Source organism: Somniosus microcephalus, chromosome 11 (assembly GCF_052327205.1).
Source record: "Somniosus microcephalus isolate GS21.2 chromosome 11, FLI_Smic_1.0, whole genome shotgun sequence".
NCBI classification, from domain to species: Eukaryota; Metazoa; Chordata; class Chondrichthyes; order Squaliformes; family Somniosidae; genus Somniosus; species Somniosus microcephalus.
The window spans coordinates 189,888,836-189,905,855 of NC_140997.1; the positions used below are offsets into that span (position 1 = coordinate 189,888,836).

Below are 17,020 nucleotides of genomic sequence, written 5' to 3' on the forward strand. Positions count from 1 at the left end.
ATTTTGTGGACAGGACATACCTGGGCAATGTTCCACAGTGTTGGGTAGATGTCAGTGTTGTAACTGTACTGAAACAGCTTAGTTAAAGGCGCGGCTAGTTTGGGAGCACAGGTCTGCAGCACTACAGCTGGGATATTGTTGGGGCCCATAGCCTTTCTTGTATCCAGTGCACTCAGCCGTTTCTTGATGTCATGTGGGGTGAATCGACTTGGCTGAAGACTGGCATTTGTGATGGTGGGAACCTCAGGATGAGGCCAAGAAGGATCATCCACTTGGCACTTCTGACTGAAGATGGTTGCGAACAATTCAGCCTTGTCTTTTGCACTCGTGTTGGGCTCCACCAGCATTGAGGATGGGGTTGTTCATCGAGCTTCCTCCTCCCGTTAGTTGCTTATTTATCCACCACCATTTGTGACTGGATGTGGCAGGAATGCAGAGCTTTGACCTGATCTGTTGGTTGTGGGATCACTTAGCTCTGTCTATAGCATGCTGCTTCTGCAGTCCTGTGTTGTAGCTTCACCAGGTAGGCACCCCGTTTTCAGGTATGCCTGTTGCTGCTCCTGGTATGCTCTTCTACAGTCCATGTTGAACCAGCCTTGGTCATTTGGCTTGATGGTGATGGAGGAGTGAGGATATGCCGGACCATGAGGTTACAGATTGCAGTGGTTTAACTCCCGGGCCTCAGCTGCATGTCCCAGGTAGTTGCTCACCCAAAACCATCTGAAGGCAGCCGCTGGCGGGCAGAAGTGTAATTTTGGGTGGCAGGAGGCTATCGGCTGAGATCAAAGTACTGGTCGCCAGCACTCGGGTAAGCTGCCGGGAGGGGGTCTTGGGATCGGGAAGGGGAAACCTAAAATTTGCTTATGGGGCTTTGAGAAGCACAAGCAAAGGAAAAAAAGAAACTTACCAGTTTGGGCTGCTTCTGGTCGTAGCTCCGCTTCCCGCTAGATTCATCTGGCAGGAAAGATACACGGCTTCTTCACTCGGACATAAAATTGCAGTCGGGGACCAATGACGTCACTAAAGAAGGGGCCTACCCTCAGGTAGGTGTCCTTGTTGCCTGCTCAGAGAGCAGGTTAAAATGGGAAGACATTGGGAACAGAGTGGGTCGTCGGTGGGCAAGTATCCTGGCCAATTTTAACTGCCCACCCGGTTTCTGCCTCTAACATATCTGTTGTGGTGAAGTGTTGCTATACAATGGATGAAACATTCCTGTGAAAACCTTACTTGTACTGAAAATAGTCAAGCAGAAAGAAGGAACTTGCTTAATCCTTTAAAGGGAAAGAAAATTCTACACACTTTGCTAGCAGCGTGCTTTGGGTAGCTCTGAATCAGTTTGCACACCAGTCTGAAAATGCATCCGTTATTAAAATGCAATGGTTCTGGGATGGAGGCAGGTACTTCCCATATGTGTTGTTACCAGAGCCGTCCTAGCGGGACAGTGACCTGACATAATGGAGGTAATTTTAACACCCCCACGATGGGCGGGAGCGGGTCGCAGGGACTGCTAAATTAGAAAAAATGTCAAACCCGACCCCAACCCGCTGCAAACGCGCCTGCTTCTGGTTTAACCGCGGTGGGTTTGGGGCCGGTCAAGTAACCCGCTCTGGAGCGGCGGGTCGGTAATTGTAATATTTAAATGAGGCTTCAGCTTTTGGGAGCCATTGAATTTAATGCCTCCAGCATGGGTTTCCTGGGGCTCGGGAAACCTGGCAGCAAAAGGAAAGCAGGAACTGCCACATCCATCAGGTAAGTGCTTTTCCAGCACTGCTTGTGGGCCAGAAGGAGCAGGAGTGCTTCCCACTGGCCCCTCAAGCAAACCTACCGCAATCTCTCTCTTCCATGAGATCATCCAACCGCCCCACACCCCCCCTGTGATCGCCCCCTCCCGCGATCTCTCCCCTTCCTGCAGTCTATCCCTCCCCGCAGCCTCTCCCCTCCCCGTGGCCTATCCCTCCCCGCCATCTCTCCCCTTCCTGCCATCCCCACCCTGCCATTACTGCCCTCACCCCCCCCCCCCCCCCCCGCGCCGTCTCTCCACCTTGCCGTAAATATCAGGGCCAATGGGTCTCTGTCAAACAGCAGTTTTTAAGAAGAGGTGAGAAATAATCTTAAAGAATATGTTCTGGACCAAATTATTACCTTTCAAAGAGTTAAGTAAGAAGAGACTGTGTTTTCACAATCTTTCTGGAGGCAAGTGTGGTTTCCAGCACCAGCATCATTGCCCAGCTCATGTTAAATAAAACTGATTGCAATAGTGTATGTCTGTTTAGATCGCGTAACGTTGTCATTTAGCTTCAGCTGTTTTTCAAATGAATGCTTTAATTGACTGTCACTGAATTCTTGTGAATCATTAATACCTCATGCTTTCCTCTTTTATTATTTCTTGTAGGATGGTCCTGAAGCTGGGCAGACTGTGAATGTGAGTGCCTTTTAATATTAGTTTTACTGTGCTGCGAAAGATATGATTCATGATGTCTTTGTTGGAACAAGAGCTCTTTGTTTTGAGTTATGAGTCCATACAGCCACATAACAGTTTTCTTATCATTGAAATGCATAATTGTTTTGGCAATAGAACATTATTTATAATCCTATCAGAGAAAACTCATTTAATATTTACTTACATTTTCTTCCCAGAAGGACACCTATCTTAAAAAGAAATGTCGGCAGGTTTATCTTTGGGTGTAGTGCGGTTTTGAAAGCTAGGTCGCATAGAGATTTGTTTGCCGAACACGAAGACATCCAGTGCGGTTTTATACTTTCAGTGAATGTTATTTTCACTGCCGACATGATAGGCTGTTTGGTGAAAAATAAAACATCAATGCAGTTCAATGAATCCAGCCACACGCAGTGTTTCAGAAAGGATTCTAATCCAGCCACACGCAGTGTTTTAGAAAGGGTTCTGAGCTTGTACAAGCAATTCAACCCATAGATTAAAGAGAAATTCTCAGCCCCATGCAGAGAAATTTGCATAACTGTGACAACCAGAGTGACAAAGTGCAATCACGAAGCAACTTCAGCTGATTATCTGCAGCTAAAACTGGGTGATATTCTGCCATTTTTGAAAGCTGCTATAAATATTTTAAATAAAACTTGAATCTGTAGCAAAATTGAATCTCTGGTGGAATTGGTCACTGAGTTGAAGCATACGCTGTTTTACCACATGTGCCCATAAAGCCCTGACAGCAATCGTCTTTTCCCCTCCCAGCAGAGCCAGAGATGTGCAGGCTTTCTCGTCTACTCCCTCCCCACTTTAAAGGGGTCTTCTCCTTCCTCTGAACAAAGTCATTTCCATTACCAGTTCCTTTATCTACAACCTCCACAACAAAGCATCTCTTCCATTCTTCCCTCATCCACCACTCACATGGTCTCCTTTTCTCCCCCCTCCCTGAAAAGTCACTGGGAGTAATTTTCCACTTTCGATGTGGGCAGGAAACTGGCAGTTGCGGATCCACTACCTTATTATACACTCTGCCTCATTTTCCTTTACATCGACTTCAATGGAAAGCAAAAGCAATGGGCAGCTGATCCATGAAAGGGAAAATTACCCCCTCTGTGTGTCTCCCTGTGCTCGTATCTGCCACTCAAATTTTCCTGCTTCCTCAGTTGGAGGTTCTTTCGTTCCCTCGCTCCCTCTGCTTCCCCCCTCCACTCTCAAAATGCTGTCCCTCCTTCTCCTTTCTCCCAGTACTTCCAACAAAATCTGTGTCTATAGTGCTGATTTTAATCCTGCCCACTAGGCAGAAAGTAGGCGGGGGCTGGCAGTTCAATTTTCCTGTGGGACTTAGCTGCCAAGGCCCCGCGCTCTTCTCGCAGGTTCCTGTTTTAGCTTGCTCTTCTGAACAGGCGGAAAGGACGCCTGCCGGAAACCGGTGGGGTCCTTCGTTAAATATGCAGGTCTGGCTCGGGGCCCGAATGCTTTAATGACCAGAGCTCTGCGTGGGGAAGCTGGTGTGGCCAACCTAGCAGGAAGAAGAGTCAAGGCCAGAAGAGGCCCAAAAAGTTGTCATTTTATTTTTTGGACATTCCTTGTGGGGTCAGGAGAAGGATGTTCCTCCGGGTCCGACAAGGAAGGTTTAGATTTCCCCTGCCCCGAGGAACTCTCCCTCCCCAAATCGTAAGCCAACCCGAACCCCTTTCCTGCAACTTACCTGAATGCCAGGGCCGTTCCTTCGGTTCCGGCAGCGGCCTCCTGCGCTCCTGTCCGCGGTCAAATGCTGCTATGACTGAGGCTGTGCCGATGAGGATGTTAAAAACCCATGGGCTTCATGCTGCTGAGGTTGACATGGTTTGCTACCAGATTGTGCAGAAAACAATATTTTTAGTCTGAGAAAACCTAATTTTAAATTATGATATTCGGATGAGGAGACTCTGTCAAGACACATACAAATGTTGTAACTTGTGCAGATAGTGGCTTGTGCCAGGTTTAAGGGTAAATGTAGGAGAATGGAGCCCAACACATGTTTGTGGAGTGAAGCCCTGGCTTAGTTGAATCATTCCCACCTCTGAGTCAGAAGGTTCGAACGAGCGAGGGAGTCAAGTTTGGAGCTCCAGCTCTGATTTTTAGGTTGACATCCAGTGGAATACTCACATCTGGTGGGTGTCAGTGCTCCCCAATGACCGCCCCCCCCCATCATATGGGTTGTGGGAGCTCATAAAACCCTCCTGCCATATAGAATTAACCACCCTATCGACTGGTGTAAAGATAATTATGGCCATGGAAGAAGCATTCTCGTTGCAGCCTGTCAGACTGAGAATCGGCCTGAGAATCCTTCCATTATTTCACACTTTTCTCCAAGGGAAGAGTATGAAGATAAGGAAAGAAAAGAAATAGCTTGTCTTTATATAGTGCCTGTAATGATCTTGGGAAGTCCCAAAGCGTTTTACAGTCAATGAAGCACTATTGATGTATAGTCACTGTTGTAATGTAGGAAATGCGGCAGCCAATTTGCGCACAGCAAGACCCCGCAAACAGCAGTGAGATTAAGATCAGATAATCTGTTTTAATAATGTTGGTTTTGAGGGTTAAATATTGGCCAGGACATTGGGGAAAAACTCCCCTGCTCCTCTTCAAAATAATTCCGTGGGATTTTTTACGTCCACTTGAGAGAGCAGACGGGGCCTCGGTTTAACGTCTCACCTGAAAGACGCCACTCTGACAGCGGCGTCATTACTGCACTCACGTGCCAGGCTAGGTTGTGTGCTGAAGTCCCTGGAGTGGTACTTAGACCCACAACCTTTTGACTCACTGGCGAGAGTGCTAGCCACTGATTCAAGGCAGGAAAACAACAATAACCACATATTTCTAACATTTGTACTCATGACCTTGCTGGTATTAGCTTCTGATTTTTCTCGACTAGACTCCCTAATTAATTAAACATAATTGGCTTAGAAGAGATTGAACACACAGTACCTTCAAATGTTCAGCATCTTGGTGATTCCCTTAGGGTATTGGTTAAAGTGTAAGACTCTCAGAGAAATCAAAAATCCACCACAAAGATAGTTCAGAAAAGTGCTGTTTGGTGGAATGTATAGTAACAGCACAGAGTAAGTGACCTGTGACCTGCCTGCATTTAACTCATCTGAACTATAACTGCTGTCTGTGCTGAATATCTGTATTTTATCTCCCTCCATAAACCCTGTTTCAGTGAACTAAGCTACAGTACTTCTCAGCATTCTGCCAAATCAAAGAATGAGCTAAATTCAAACACTCCCAGGCCTGATTTCCAATTTTGTTATGACAGGAGTATTTGCCACCCTGTCAAGTTAACCTGCTGCAGGCTTCACTTTACTGAGCACCATCTTATAAACATAGAAACATAGAAGATAGGAGCAGGAGTAGGCCATTCGGCCCCTCGAGCCTGTTCCGCTATTTAATAGGATCATGTAAAAAGTCACACAACACCAGGTTATAGTCCAACAGCTTTATTTGAAATCACAAGCTTTCGGAGCGCTGCTCCTTCTTCAGGTGAAGTGGAGAAATGCATAAAGACACAGCTTATATAGTCAGAGAATCGTGTCAGATGTTTACAGGTAACCTTTCCAACTGCCATTTATCACACCTCGGCAGAGAGATAATCACAGCAGTCAAAGGTGTGAATGGTGTCCAAACAGGTCAGTCAGGGAAACATTACATCAAAGAACAATGAGGTGGGGTCACAAGGGGTCAAATATTGCAGATGCTGGGGTCTGTATGAAAAACAAAAAAACAGACAAAAAACATTTTTTTTGGCTGGAGATCACAGCAGGTCCGGCCGCATCTGTGTAGAGAGAACAAGCCAATGTCGACTCGAGTCTGGATGACCCTGCATCAGGTGGGGTTACATGTAGCGTGACATGAACCCAAGATCTCGGTTGAGGCCGTCCTCATGGGTGCGGAACTTGGCTATCAGTTTCTGCTCGACGATTTTGCGTTGTCGTGTGTCCCGAAGGCCACCTTGGAGAATGACGACGAACACCTCGCTAAGGCCATCCCCACGCCTCCACTACTCGCTTTCAAACAGCCGCCTAACCTCAAACAGACCATCGTTCGCAGCAAATTACCCAGCTTTCAGGAGAACAGCGACCACGACACCACACAACCCTGCCACAGCAACCTCTGCAAGACATGCCAGATCATCAACACAGATACCATCATCACACGTGAGGACACCACCCACCAGGTACATGGTACATGGTACATACTCATGTGACTCGGCCAACGTTGTCTACCTCATACGTTGCAGGAAAGGATGCCCCGGAGCATGGTACATCGGCGAGACCATGCAGACACTGCGACAACGGATGAACGGACACCGCGCAACAATCACCAGGCAGGAGTATTCCCTCCCAGTCGGGGAACACTTCAGCAGTCAAGGACATTCAGCCTCCGATCTTCGGGTAAGCATTCTCCAAGGTGGCCTTCGAGACACACGACAACGCAAAATCGTCGAGCAGAAACTGATAGCCAAGTTCCGCACCCATGAGGACGGCCTCAACCGAGATCTTGGGTTCATGTCACGCTACATGTAACCCCACCTGAGGCAGGGTCATCCAGACTCGAGTCGACATTGGCTTGTTCTCTCTACACAGATGCGGCCGGACCTGCTGTGATTTCCAGCCAAAAAAAATGTTTTTTGTCTTTTTTTGTTTTTCATACAGACCCCAGCATCTGCAATATTTGACCCCTTGTGACCCCACCTCATTGTTCTTTGATGTAATGTTTCCCTGACTGACCTGTTTGGACACCATTCACACCTTTGACTGCTGTGATTATCTCTCTGCCGAGGTGTGATAAATGGCAGTTGGAAAGGCTACCTGTAAACATCTGACATGATTCTCTGACTATATAAGCTGTGTCTTTATGCATTTCTCCACTTCACCTGAAGAAGGAGCAGCGCTCCGAAAGCTTGTGATTTCAAATAAAACTGTTGGACTATAACCTGGTGTTGTGTGACTTTTTACATTTGTCCACCCCAGTCCAACTCCGGCATCTCCACATAATAGGATCATGGCTGATCATCCAAATTCAGTACCCTGTCCCTGCTTTCTCCCCATATCCCTTGCTCCCTTTAGCCTTAAGAAATATATCCTACTCCCTCTTGAATATATTTAATGAATTGGCCTCAACTACCTTGTGTGGTAGAGAATTCCACAGGTTCACCACTCTCTGGGTGAACAAATTCCTCCTCATCTCCGTCCTAAATGGCTTACCCCTTATCCTTAGACTATGACCCCTGGTTCTGGACTCCCCCGCCATCGGGAACATCCTTCCTGCATCTAGTCTGTCTAGTTCTGTTCGAATTTTATAAGTTTCAATGAGATCCCCTCTCATTCTTCTAAACTCTAGTGAATACAAGCCCAATCGACCCAATCTCTCCTCATACGTCATTCCTGCCATCCCAGGTGTCAGTCTGGTGAATCTTCGCTGCACTCCCTCCATGGCAAGAACATCCTTCCTCAGATAAGGCGACCAAAACTGCACACAATGCTCAAGGTGTGGTCTCACCAAGGCCCTGTACAACTGCAGCAAGACATCCTTGCTCCTGTACTCGAATCCTCTCGTTATGAAGGCCAACATACCATTTGCCTTCTTAACCGCCTGCTGCACCTGCATGCTTACCTTCAGCGACTGGTGCACAAGGACACCCAGGTCTTGTTGCACTTCCCCTTTTCCCAATCTATTGCCGTTCAGATAATAATCTGCTTGAATCTATCAACTTGAACATTATTTGGCAATACCAGTCAGATGAAATGCCTAAAAGTGAAAGAATTTATTTATAAGTCGAGCTCTGTTTAGTTCAGTTATGTCTAACTATGTTTATTTTTAATACAATGGATTGTACAGTATCCAATGTTCCACAAGCAGATAAAAATTAATGGAGGACATTCGTTAAGCTTTACTTAGGAACATAGGAACAGGAGCAGGCCATTTAACCCCTCGAGCCTGTTCCGCCATTCATTGAGATCAATGCTGATCTGTGACCTAACTCCATATACCTGCTTTTACCCGTATCCCTTAATAGCTTTGGTTAACAAAAACTTGCCCTAACATTGCTGGTACTGCTGTTGAATGGGTTGGTTTTTTTCGGCAGTTTTCTCTCTGATTTTTTTTCTCCACCTTCCCTTATTATAACTTAAGATGGTGCATTGTTCCACAGACAGCAATGGTCCTCTGGTACCTTATCCAAGTGCTGATCTTCATGCATTAGACTGGGTAGTGTCAGGGTTTTTGACCATGGACAGCTTTACAACTCCTAATTCACCCAAGGACATTGAGCCTAATTGCTTGTTCAATCATCCACCTCTGCTGAGGTCAACAAAACTCCGCACTGACCAGGGATTGAACCCGCAGCCTTCCTTGTAAATATGGCTTTCCTCGTAAATATAACTCACTACCGTATCGCATAGTGTAAGCGACTTGTTCTTGGAATAAATTTATTGTCATCCTAATTGTGAATTGGATGAATGTTCACTTTGTAATTAAGGATGAGAGAATTATGTTCAACTTCTGACCCCAGAAATAACATTCGCAGCTTCACATATTAAGAGAACTTGCGGGTCTTCCACAGTAACAAGCAGAGTGGAAACAGGCCTTTGAGTAGCCACCTGCCGCGTCCCTCACTGGAGCTCACCGTAACAATGCTTGACTCCTGATAAATATGTAACTAGTTTGCCAAGAAACATTCTGTTCACATCAGGATTTCTATAAATTGACCAAGGAAATTGGCAGTTTTGTAAATCTTTGTAACACAGCCAAGTGTTTTCAGTCCCTCAGTAACTTAATTGAAAGAAAACCAACAGAAAATGCACATTACAAAAAAATCATATGCACAAAAAATGATTTAGTTTCTAATGTGATGTTCTTCCCAGGTGAAATTTGTCAGCAGATGGGCTGTATTCAGTATCACGATCAAAGTGTCATTAGTGGGAGCATATTATACTTGAGCTCTATAAAATAAGGAGATGACTTGAATGATTGAAATTCTCTGTTTGCTCTGGAATTATTTTTCAGACAGATTTGTGTTTCCCTGGAGTGGACTGGTACTTGTATAATAAAATAAATAAATAAACATAATGCAGTTACCCAGAGGTAAGGCTTTGCAGGGGGAGTCTGCATTTATATCAGCGAGCAGAATCGAACCCTGAGATCTGATGGTTTAGGAGCTTCACGCATGGATTTTCGTGGCCTTGTTCCAACTGGCACTGCCTGTTATACTCGCACAGTGCAGTGATAAAATAGGTTTAAAAATGTTTTTTTCACTTCAGATGCATTATTTTAGTTGTAGGGAAAGTGACTGTAAAAACACACACGCTACTTTAAGTGATATGGAGCAGGAATTGGGGTCATTTTGCTTTGATGAGCATGTGTCACTTTACCATGTGCTCTCTTATCTCACACACACTGGTGTGATTGCAAGTTGTTATCTTGCTGGTGTTTATGCCATCTGTCTGGTGTCACTTTTATTTTATTTTTTGGCAGGTAAGTAGTAATATTTAGAAGTATACTACCACTGGGTGGCTGCACTCGGCACACTATCCAGACTCTCAAGCATGTATTATTGCTTTGCTCACAGACTCTTCATCATTGCTTTAAGTTAAAAACTGTAATTATAAGTTTGGCAAGATACTGGAACACAAAGCTAGATCTAAACTTTACTTCTAGTTCACTATAGCAACTAACAACTACTTTCTACACCATGAAATCAAAGTACTGAACATGAAAACACAAGGCTACTTGGGGCTTAGCAGTGTACAATAACAAGAATGTGTCTGACTGGAGTTACTTAAGACTTGCTGTTGTTCATATGACTCCACTATCTGCAAGAGATCAAGGAATTACCAGTTAGAATTCCTTTGCTGTCAGTCATTTCAGTTAGATTTTCTTCAGATGTTTCCATGCTTTCTGCAGCTGTGCTGTTCCATGGTACACTGAATCTGATGGTGCATTGGGTTACTTGGAACAGACCTACAAAAACCCACCCATAGCAACGTCTTGTGCCCAGGGCATCTAACTGTCCGCCGTTAGTTAAACTTGCCCCTGCATCCTTCAGCGCAAAAAAAGTCTTGCTGAACTTGCGAGCTAATAATGGCACAATGGGGAAACAGGGCATCTGGGATCTGAGTGAACATGGCAACCAACAGGGTATCTCCTTAACCAATGATATTTAAGGATTGGGAAATAAACAAAGGAAAGACTGAGAGGGAGGATCAATTAAAGGGGGTGAATTCAATGTCAAATCAAGTAAAGAAACAAATAAAGAGAGGAAAAGCAAGATTGGTTTAAGAGGGAAAAAAAGAGACAGAAAGGAAAAATAAGAAGAACATTTTATAAATTTAACATTTTTAAAATTTCCCCGAAAAATTCACAACTTGAAGGAATGAGACTCCACACTTGTAATAGTTGATTTTCAGTGCCAGAGGTAGACTGGCAGTAATTAACAATTACCATGTTGTTAAACGTGTACTTATGCTCCTAAATATCTGCGCCGGGTTTTGTATCTACGGCGCAAATACAGCAACTTCATGACATTCAATGCATGTCAACGGTGAGGCAGTCAGCGAAATGCCATTTTTGCGAAGCTAACGGCGAAGCGGCACAACTCGGACAGCAACTTTTGGACATTTGCATTTAACCCCACATCTGCCCCTCACCTGAAGTTGCTGTACTATTTACACATAAATAACAGCGAGCACCGTTAGCCTCGCCGATGTTTTGACAACAAACTCTGGCCCATTGTCTAGTGCTCCTGGTACTGCTGATTTCTTTATGGGGGTGAATGTGTCCATTAAAACATGAACTGAACGGTCCAAAGAGTTGGTATTGGCTGAAATTGTTGTTTTTGTACATAGAAAATCATTCTTGTATTGTTGATGGAACATATCTCATTCATAATACCTTGAAATAGGTAATTCAGCAAAATTTGCCAGCTTCACAGAAACTTATGTATCAGATGTTGCAATTGTTGACAACAGCCAGTTGCCACAGTCGAAATTAGAAAGAAAACTGTGAATGCTGGAAATGCACAGCGGGTCAGTTAGCATCTGAAAGATGGGTTAACTTGTTTGGATGGGACCTTTCATTAGAACTGAAAAAAGTGATGATCTGGTAGTTCTGATGAAGGATCTCATCCAGAATATAATGGGATTGATTTTAACTGTTCTCGGCGGGCTGGAAACCGGCAGTAGTGGGTCCGGTCACCCATTTTATACCCAGCCCGATTTTCCTTTCCATTGATTTCACCATCCACTTCATCGTCATTCACCGTATCTGTCACAGACTTTTCCCATATGCTTCAGCTCACTGTGAACACTGCCACGAGGGATGCACTACCATAGGGGTGGGAGAGTGACTGTAAGTTGAGATTAATGAGCTGTTGGTCTGTTGAAAAGCCAAATGTCACTTTTTTCCTTTTGGAATAAAATCTATCAGTTAGTGAACTATAAACTTGTTTAAAATGAACCAGAATGTAGTGTTTGTAATGTTACAATTTTCAGGAGAGCCTGCTCCAAACCCCTTTAGAAATGTTTTACCAGTTGATATAGGGGAAGTGGGTGGTAGTGTAGGAAAGAGGTGTGTACAATTCTAAATTTGGTGCCTACAGCCCAACTCATCCCACAATCAGTAAAATGCGGCAATTCTCCAATTGCTATTAAGCAGCTTTAAAAAAAAAAAAAATTCTCTTAGTAATACATTATCTGTCACATCACTGAGAGAAAGAAGTTGTAAAATATCAACAAACATAATTATTTCCCAAATGGAAAAGAGAGTAATTTCTAATAATATTGAGAAAATTTCTTTACACTTTTAGATTAAAAAGTGCAATGCTTGTGTTTATTGTAGATTCCAAAATACTGGTAAATGTGCCAAATATAGTGTTAAAAGTAACGATTGTCTTGGCACATGCGTATAAATAAACGTGTTTTCAACATGTCTATCCTCCTTCAGGCTTCCATGTACTTATGGCATTTTCTCTCCAATATGAGTGAAAGAATGTTCACTAAACTACAATTTTACAGTAGAAGCCCTTGTTCCACTGCATTTTCAGTGTAATTATTTGTTTTCAAATGTCACAGGGTTATATTCAGGGTCATATTTCAGTAGCCAACTTTTCTGAAACTGTTAGGCAGCTTCTGCTAATTTTCTAGCTTAATATGTGTGCACTAGTATTATAAATTTAAGTGTGTTTTAAGGTTCCGTAGGTTCATAATCTAATGTAGATCAACCGTGGGAGGCCTGGGTCATTTCAATGTTGCAGTTCATTCCTTAGAGGATGACTCATTTGTTCCTATTATTAGCTACAACCATATTTCAGTGTTCAACTTTCTGTTCCGCATGTGACTGAGTGGTTTAACATACACCTTTGTTAGAAAGTTGCCGGTTTTTGCCTCTTTCTACGTAGCGAGTGGACTCCTGGTCCCACAAGGAAGTAAAAAAAACTTACCTTTTCGGGCCTCTTCTGTTCTGGGTAGGCCTAGTGGGAAACTCACTGATATTACCTGCTCAGGCCTCCTCAGTAAAAATGACGTCATCAGGACCCGACATGCATATGTTTAAAAGGACCCCGCCAGCTTTGGGTAGGTGTCAATGCAGGAGAGCAGGTTAAGATACAAACCTGTCAGCTCTCAGCAGCTCCAGGGTGGGTGAATAACCTGGGCGATTTTAACCCATCCCTCACTGACATCCACCCCCCCCCCCCTGCCCCATGCTCCATCACTCAAGCACTACATGTCTGCACTGCCTTCTTACTATGACTTTCTGTCCCTAAGCCAGTGAATGCTGTGATAGACAATAAATACTGATTCCTGAATAAAACTGCTTGAGTCTCTAATATGTTCTTGAGTTTGTGTATTATTTCTAAGGGTTCCCGCCCTCTATGTCAGTCAATAAAAAGAGGCGGCTTACATATTGATTTTCTTACAGTTCACAGCCATTTCTGGACTTAGGCTGACAGTTTACATAGAAAAAATATTAGATACTTTCTCAGAGAATAAATTTCCAACACAATCAGCTCAGAGTGCTCCATCAGTTTAATTGAACACAGACCTGTGTGATAGGAATGTGGTCACTTACTCCACAGACAAGTTACTTTTCTTAGTATCAGAACAGTATATTTCCATCTCAACAGGCACATATTCTCAGAAATCAGTTGTAAAATTTTTAGCCTGATTTTAACCCTTAGTGGGTGAGTAGTGAGGTGAGGTTGAAACTGGAAAACAGGCCCAGGGTATTTTAACTGTCGGGCCTCATTAAAATCTCATAGGCAGGTTTCCCACCCAATTCTCTGACCTGGTGGGAAACCCACCCGCTTCCTAAGCGCAGTTTCCAGCGGATCAACCAGAGGCCTATTTAATGCGGCAGGGCACCTCTTAAAGTGAGGTCCTGCTGGAAGAGATCAGGGCGAGGAGGGAAGTTTTCTTTCCAGTCAGTGGCAGGAGGGTCCAAAGACACCAAGGCTATCAGGCTTGGAGAGACAGATTGTCAGCTCCAGGAGCATCACCCCAATGACCTGGATCCATTTCAGGAAATGCTTTAATTACCTCACAAGAGTAGCCAGGGTGAGTACTGATAAACATTTCTCCATCTTTCTCAACACCACATGGCAACACTCCTTCCCCCCTCCCTCAGCACTCTCAACAATTCGCTCCCCTCTAGCACATCCTTAACCACCCAGCACAAGGCTACATTATTACCGCTTCTCATTCTCATTATAAACACACTTTCACCTCTTGCTTGCTCCCTTCACAGCAGCCACTAGCATCATTCTCTTCTGTCTTGGTAGTTTTTGCAGAATCACCAACTTCTCTCATGGCTCCTTCCTCACTTCACATACTGCTTTCAATTCAACACCCTCTCATCTTGCTTCATCTCCCTCTCAGCATGTGCACAACAAGCAGAAGCCCCGCACATCTGCATTCTCCTTTGTAGGAGGCACTCACTAACTCTCTCCCTCTCTGCAGGACAGGACAGCGCATAACATCAAGGAGATGAGAAAGATCAGGGGAGGACCAGCCAATCCCCTGGAGCTGTCGGAGCTGCAGCAACGAACGCTGGAGATCAGTGGCCTCTTTCATCTGCTACTGTCCAGCCTCTCAGTGTCATCCTGTCTCTTGTTCCTTGTCCCTTTTCTCTTTCCTCTAGGTACTTCTCAACAGCCACAGCTTCCCGAACAAGACACCCTGGAAGTGATGGAACATGGGATAGGAGGCACTATTCCATGCTCTATCACTCCCAAACACCAGCACAGAGATTGACACCCCGACTGGGTTAGAGAGTAAACTAAAGGGATCTGCACTTGATGAAGCAACCAGCACTGGTGAGCAGTAGCAGATACTGATGGCAGGGACAGCACCTGAAACAGCTTGCCAGAGGCCAAGGTCTTCGCCCAGCTATGCTGAGGAGGACAGAGATGAGGACTTAAGGATCCCAGAAATTAGAAGAAAACTGCTTGCCTCACACAAGCCGTTATCGCCGGTATTGGAGGATTCCGCTTCCAACCTATGTGGAATCATCTCGCATGGCATCAGCTGGGCCCTCACAGCAGGAGCCCATGTTCACAGCCTTTGCAGATTTGGTGGAAGCTCAAAGTGCTGCCATGCAGACTCTGGGCTCAAACCTGTGCTCTGCCTTAGCGGGGAAGATGTCCACCTTGGACATATTGACGGAACAAATAGATAGGGACATTCAAGGCGTCACTCATCTTCTGCAGCCTGCTCTCCCGCAGATCAGAGGAAGTGCTGATTCACAGCCCCACGGGAGTGATCCAGTGTTACCCTCCCTCAAAATGTCAGCACCTCTGATTCCTCACCACCCCATCAACCAATACCAACCACCGTGCCAGAAAGTCAGCTGTGCCAGACTGCTCCGTGCTACGATCTGCAGCCGGGCCCTCAGAGGCTTGAGTTCCCAAGTCGTTGGCCATGAGTATGTCGAGGGTTCCAACATGAGCGATAGCTGCCTTATTCAAATCAATGATGTGGCCCAATTTGTCTGGGCCATATTCTTGGGAGCCCCAGAGCGATCAAGGCACCCGAATATTTGCTTCAAAATGCCAATGGTTTGTTTTATGATGTTCCTGGTGGTCTCATGGTTCTCATTGTACCTGTGTTGTTTAGGCATAGTGGAGTTACGCAGGGGTGTAATCATCCATGTCTGGAGGGCCATCCCTAGCAGCCATCCTCTGATGTTCCTGGATGAGAGGAAAAGTCAGGGGATGGACGAGTGTTGCAGATTAAATGCATCATGTCAGCTGCCAGCGAAACTGCCGCAGGCTTTCAGTATCATTCTGCGGTGATCACACATCAGTTGAACATTGATGGAGTGGAAGCCCTACCTGTTGAGATAAGCTGCTAGCTCGTCGTCTTGTGCCTTGACAGCTACATGACTGCAGTCTATTATGCCCTGGACACGAGGGAAGCCAGACACTGCTGAAAATCCCAGAGCGCTTTCATTCTGGCTGCTGCCATCCATCGTGAAGGTAATTTCCTGCTTTGCTCTGGCAAGGAGGGCATTGGTGACCTGTTTGATGCAGCTGTGCACTGCAGACTGGTGATGTGTATGGTACTTGCATATTGTTAACTGATCACTAGATGGTCCCCTAATGGGAGTAAGCACATTGTAGCAATTACACTCCAAGGTCTCTCTTGCATTGCTTTGACAGGATTGTTCTGGAGGGTCTGGAAATAAAAGTAGCTAGTTATTATCACCAATTTGAGTATTTATTCAGATATAACTGGGAGCTGCTGGTGATGGCTCCTAAAGCAGTCTGAAATAATGGATGATCAGCGGTGAGTTACAGATATGTTAGTGGCCCGGGTTAGCTTTAGGATGTGTACATCTGTTTATTAAGAATGGGCTGCATACATGAGGAGACAGTTTGTAATAAAGAACAAAAAGCTTCTGACAGTATATACAGAAAGAAAAAAGAAATACTTGCATTTATATAGCGCCTTTCACGACCACCAGACGTCTCAAAGCACTTTACAGCCAATGAAGTGGAGTGTAGTCACTGTTGTAATGTGATGTGGGAAACGCGGCAGCCAATTTGCGCACAGCAAGCTCCCACAAACAGCAATGTGAAAATGACCAGATAATCTGTTTTTGCTATGTTGATTGAGGGATAAATATTGTCCAGGACACCGGGCATACAGCTTACAAATACATTTTCACGACACTAGTAGATGAAGGAATCTGAGGACTACAGATCACAGATGATGGATTACATGACTGCAACTGAATTTAAGGACAGCATTTGCGCTGAGGAGCATGAATAATGATGTCCAACATTGGGATGTTCAGGCCATGCGTTCTTAGTTGTGGGTAAAATCCTAGCACAGAAAATCGGGCAGCCTGGTTGAGGGTTTAGCCGTAAATGTTTCCTCCCCATTTGATTACAAGGGGGTGAAATTGGTCTGCACTATCGGGCCTTTTTATGCTAAAAGTGGTGACCAAGTTATCCGCCGAGTATTTAGCAAAATCTATCAGCATTGATAAAGGTGTGCATCAACCCTTCCCAGCAGGCATTGAAATACCATATAAGGC

The 17,020-nt window shown here is 44.9% G+C and overlaps 1 protein-coding gene across 3 annotated transcripts in view; it reads left to right on the top strand.

Annotated features, from left to right (window-relative positions):
* fhit (fragile histidine triad diadenosine triphosphatase) overlaps positions 1 to 17,020 on the top strand; it is a 1,230,589-nt gene that overhangs the window by 808,475 nt on the left and 405,094 nt on the right. For all 3 annotated transcript variants that reach the window (XM_086001534.1, XM_086001536.1, XM_086001535.1), the window contains one exon: positions 2,393 to 2,422. In XM_086001534.1, the coding sequence (XP_085857660.1) occupies positions 2,393 to 2,422 (30 nt within the window). The remainder of the gene's footprint in view (positions 1 to 2,392; positions 2,423 to 17,020) is intronic.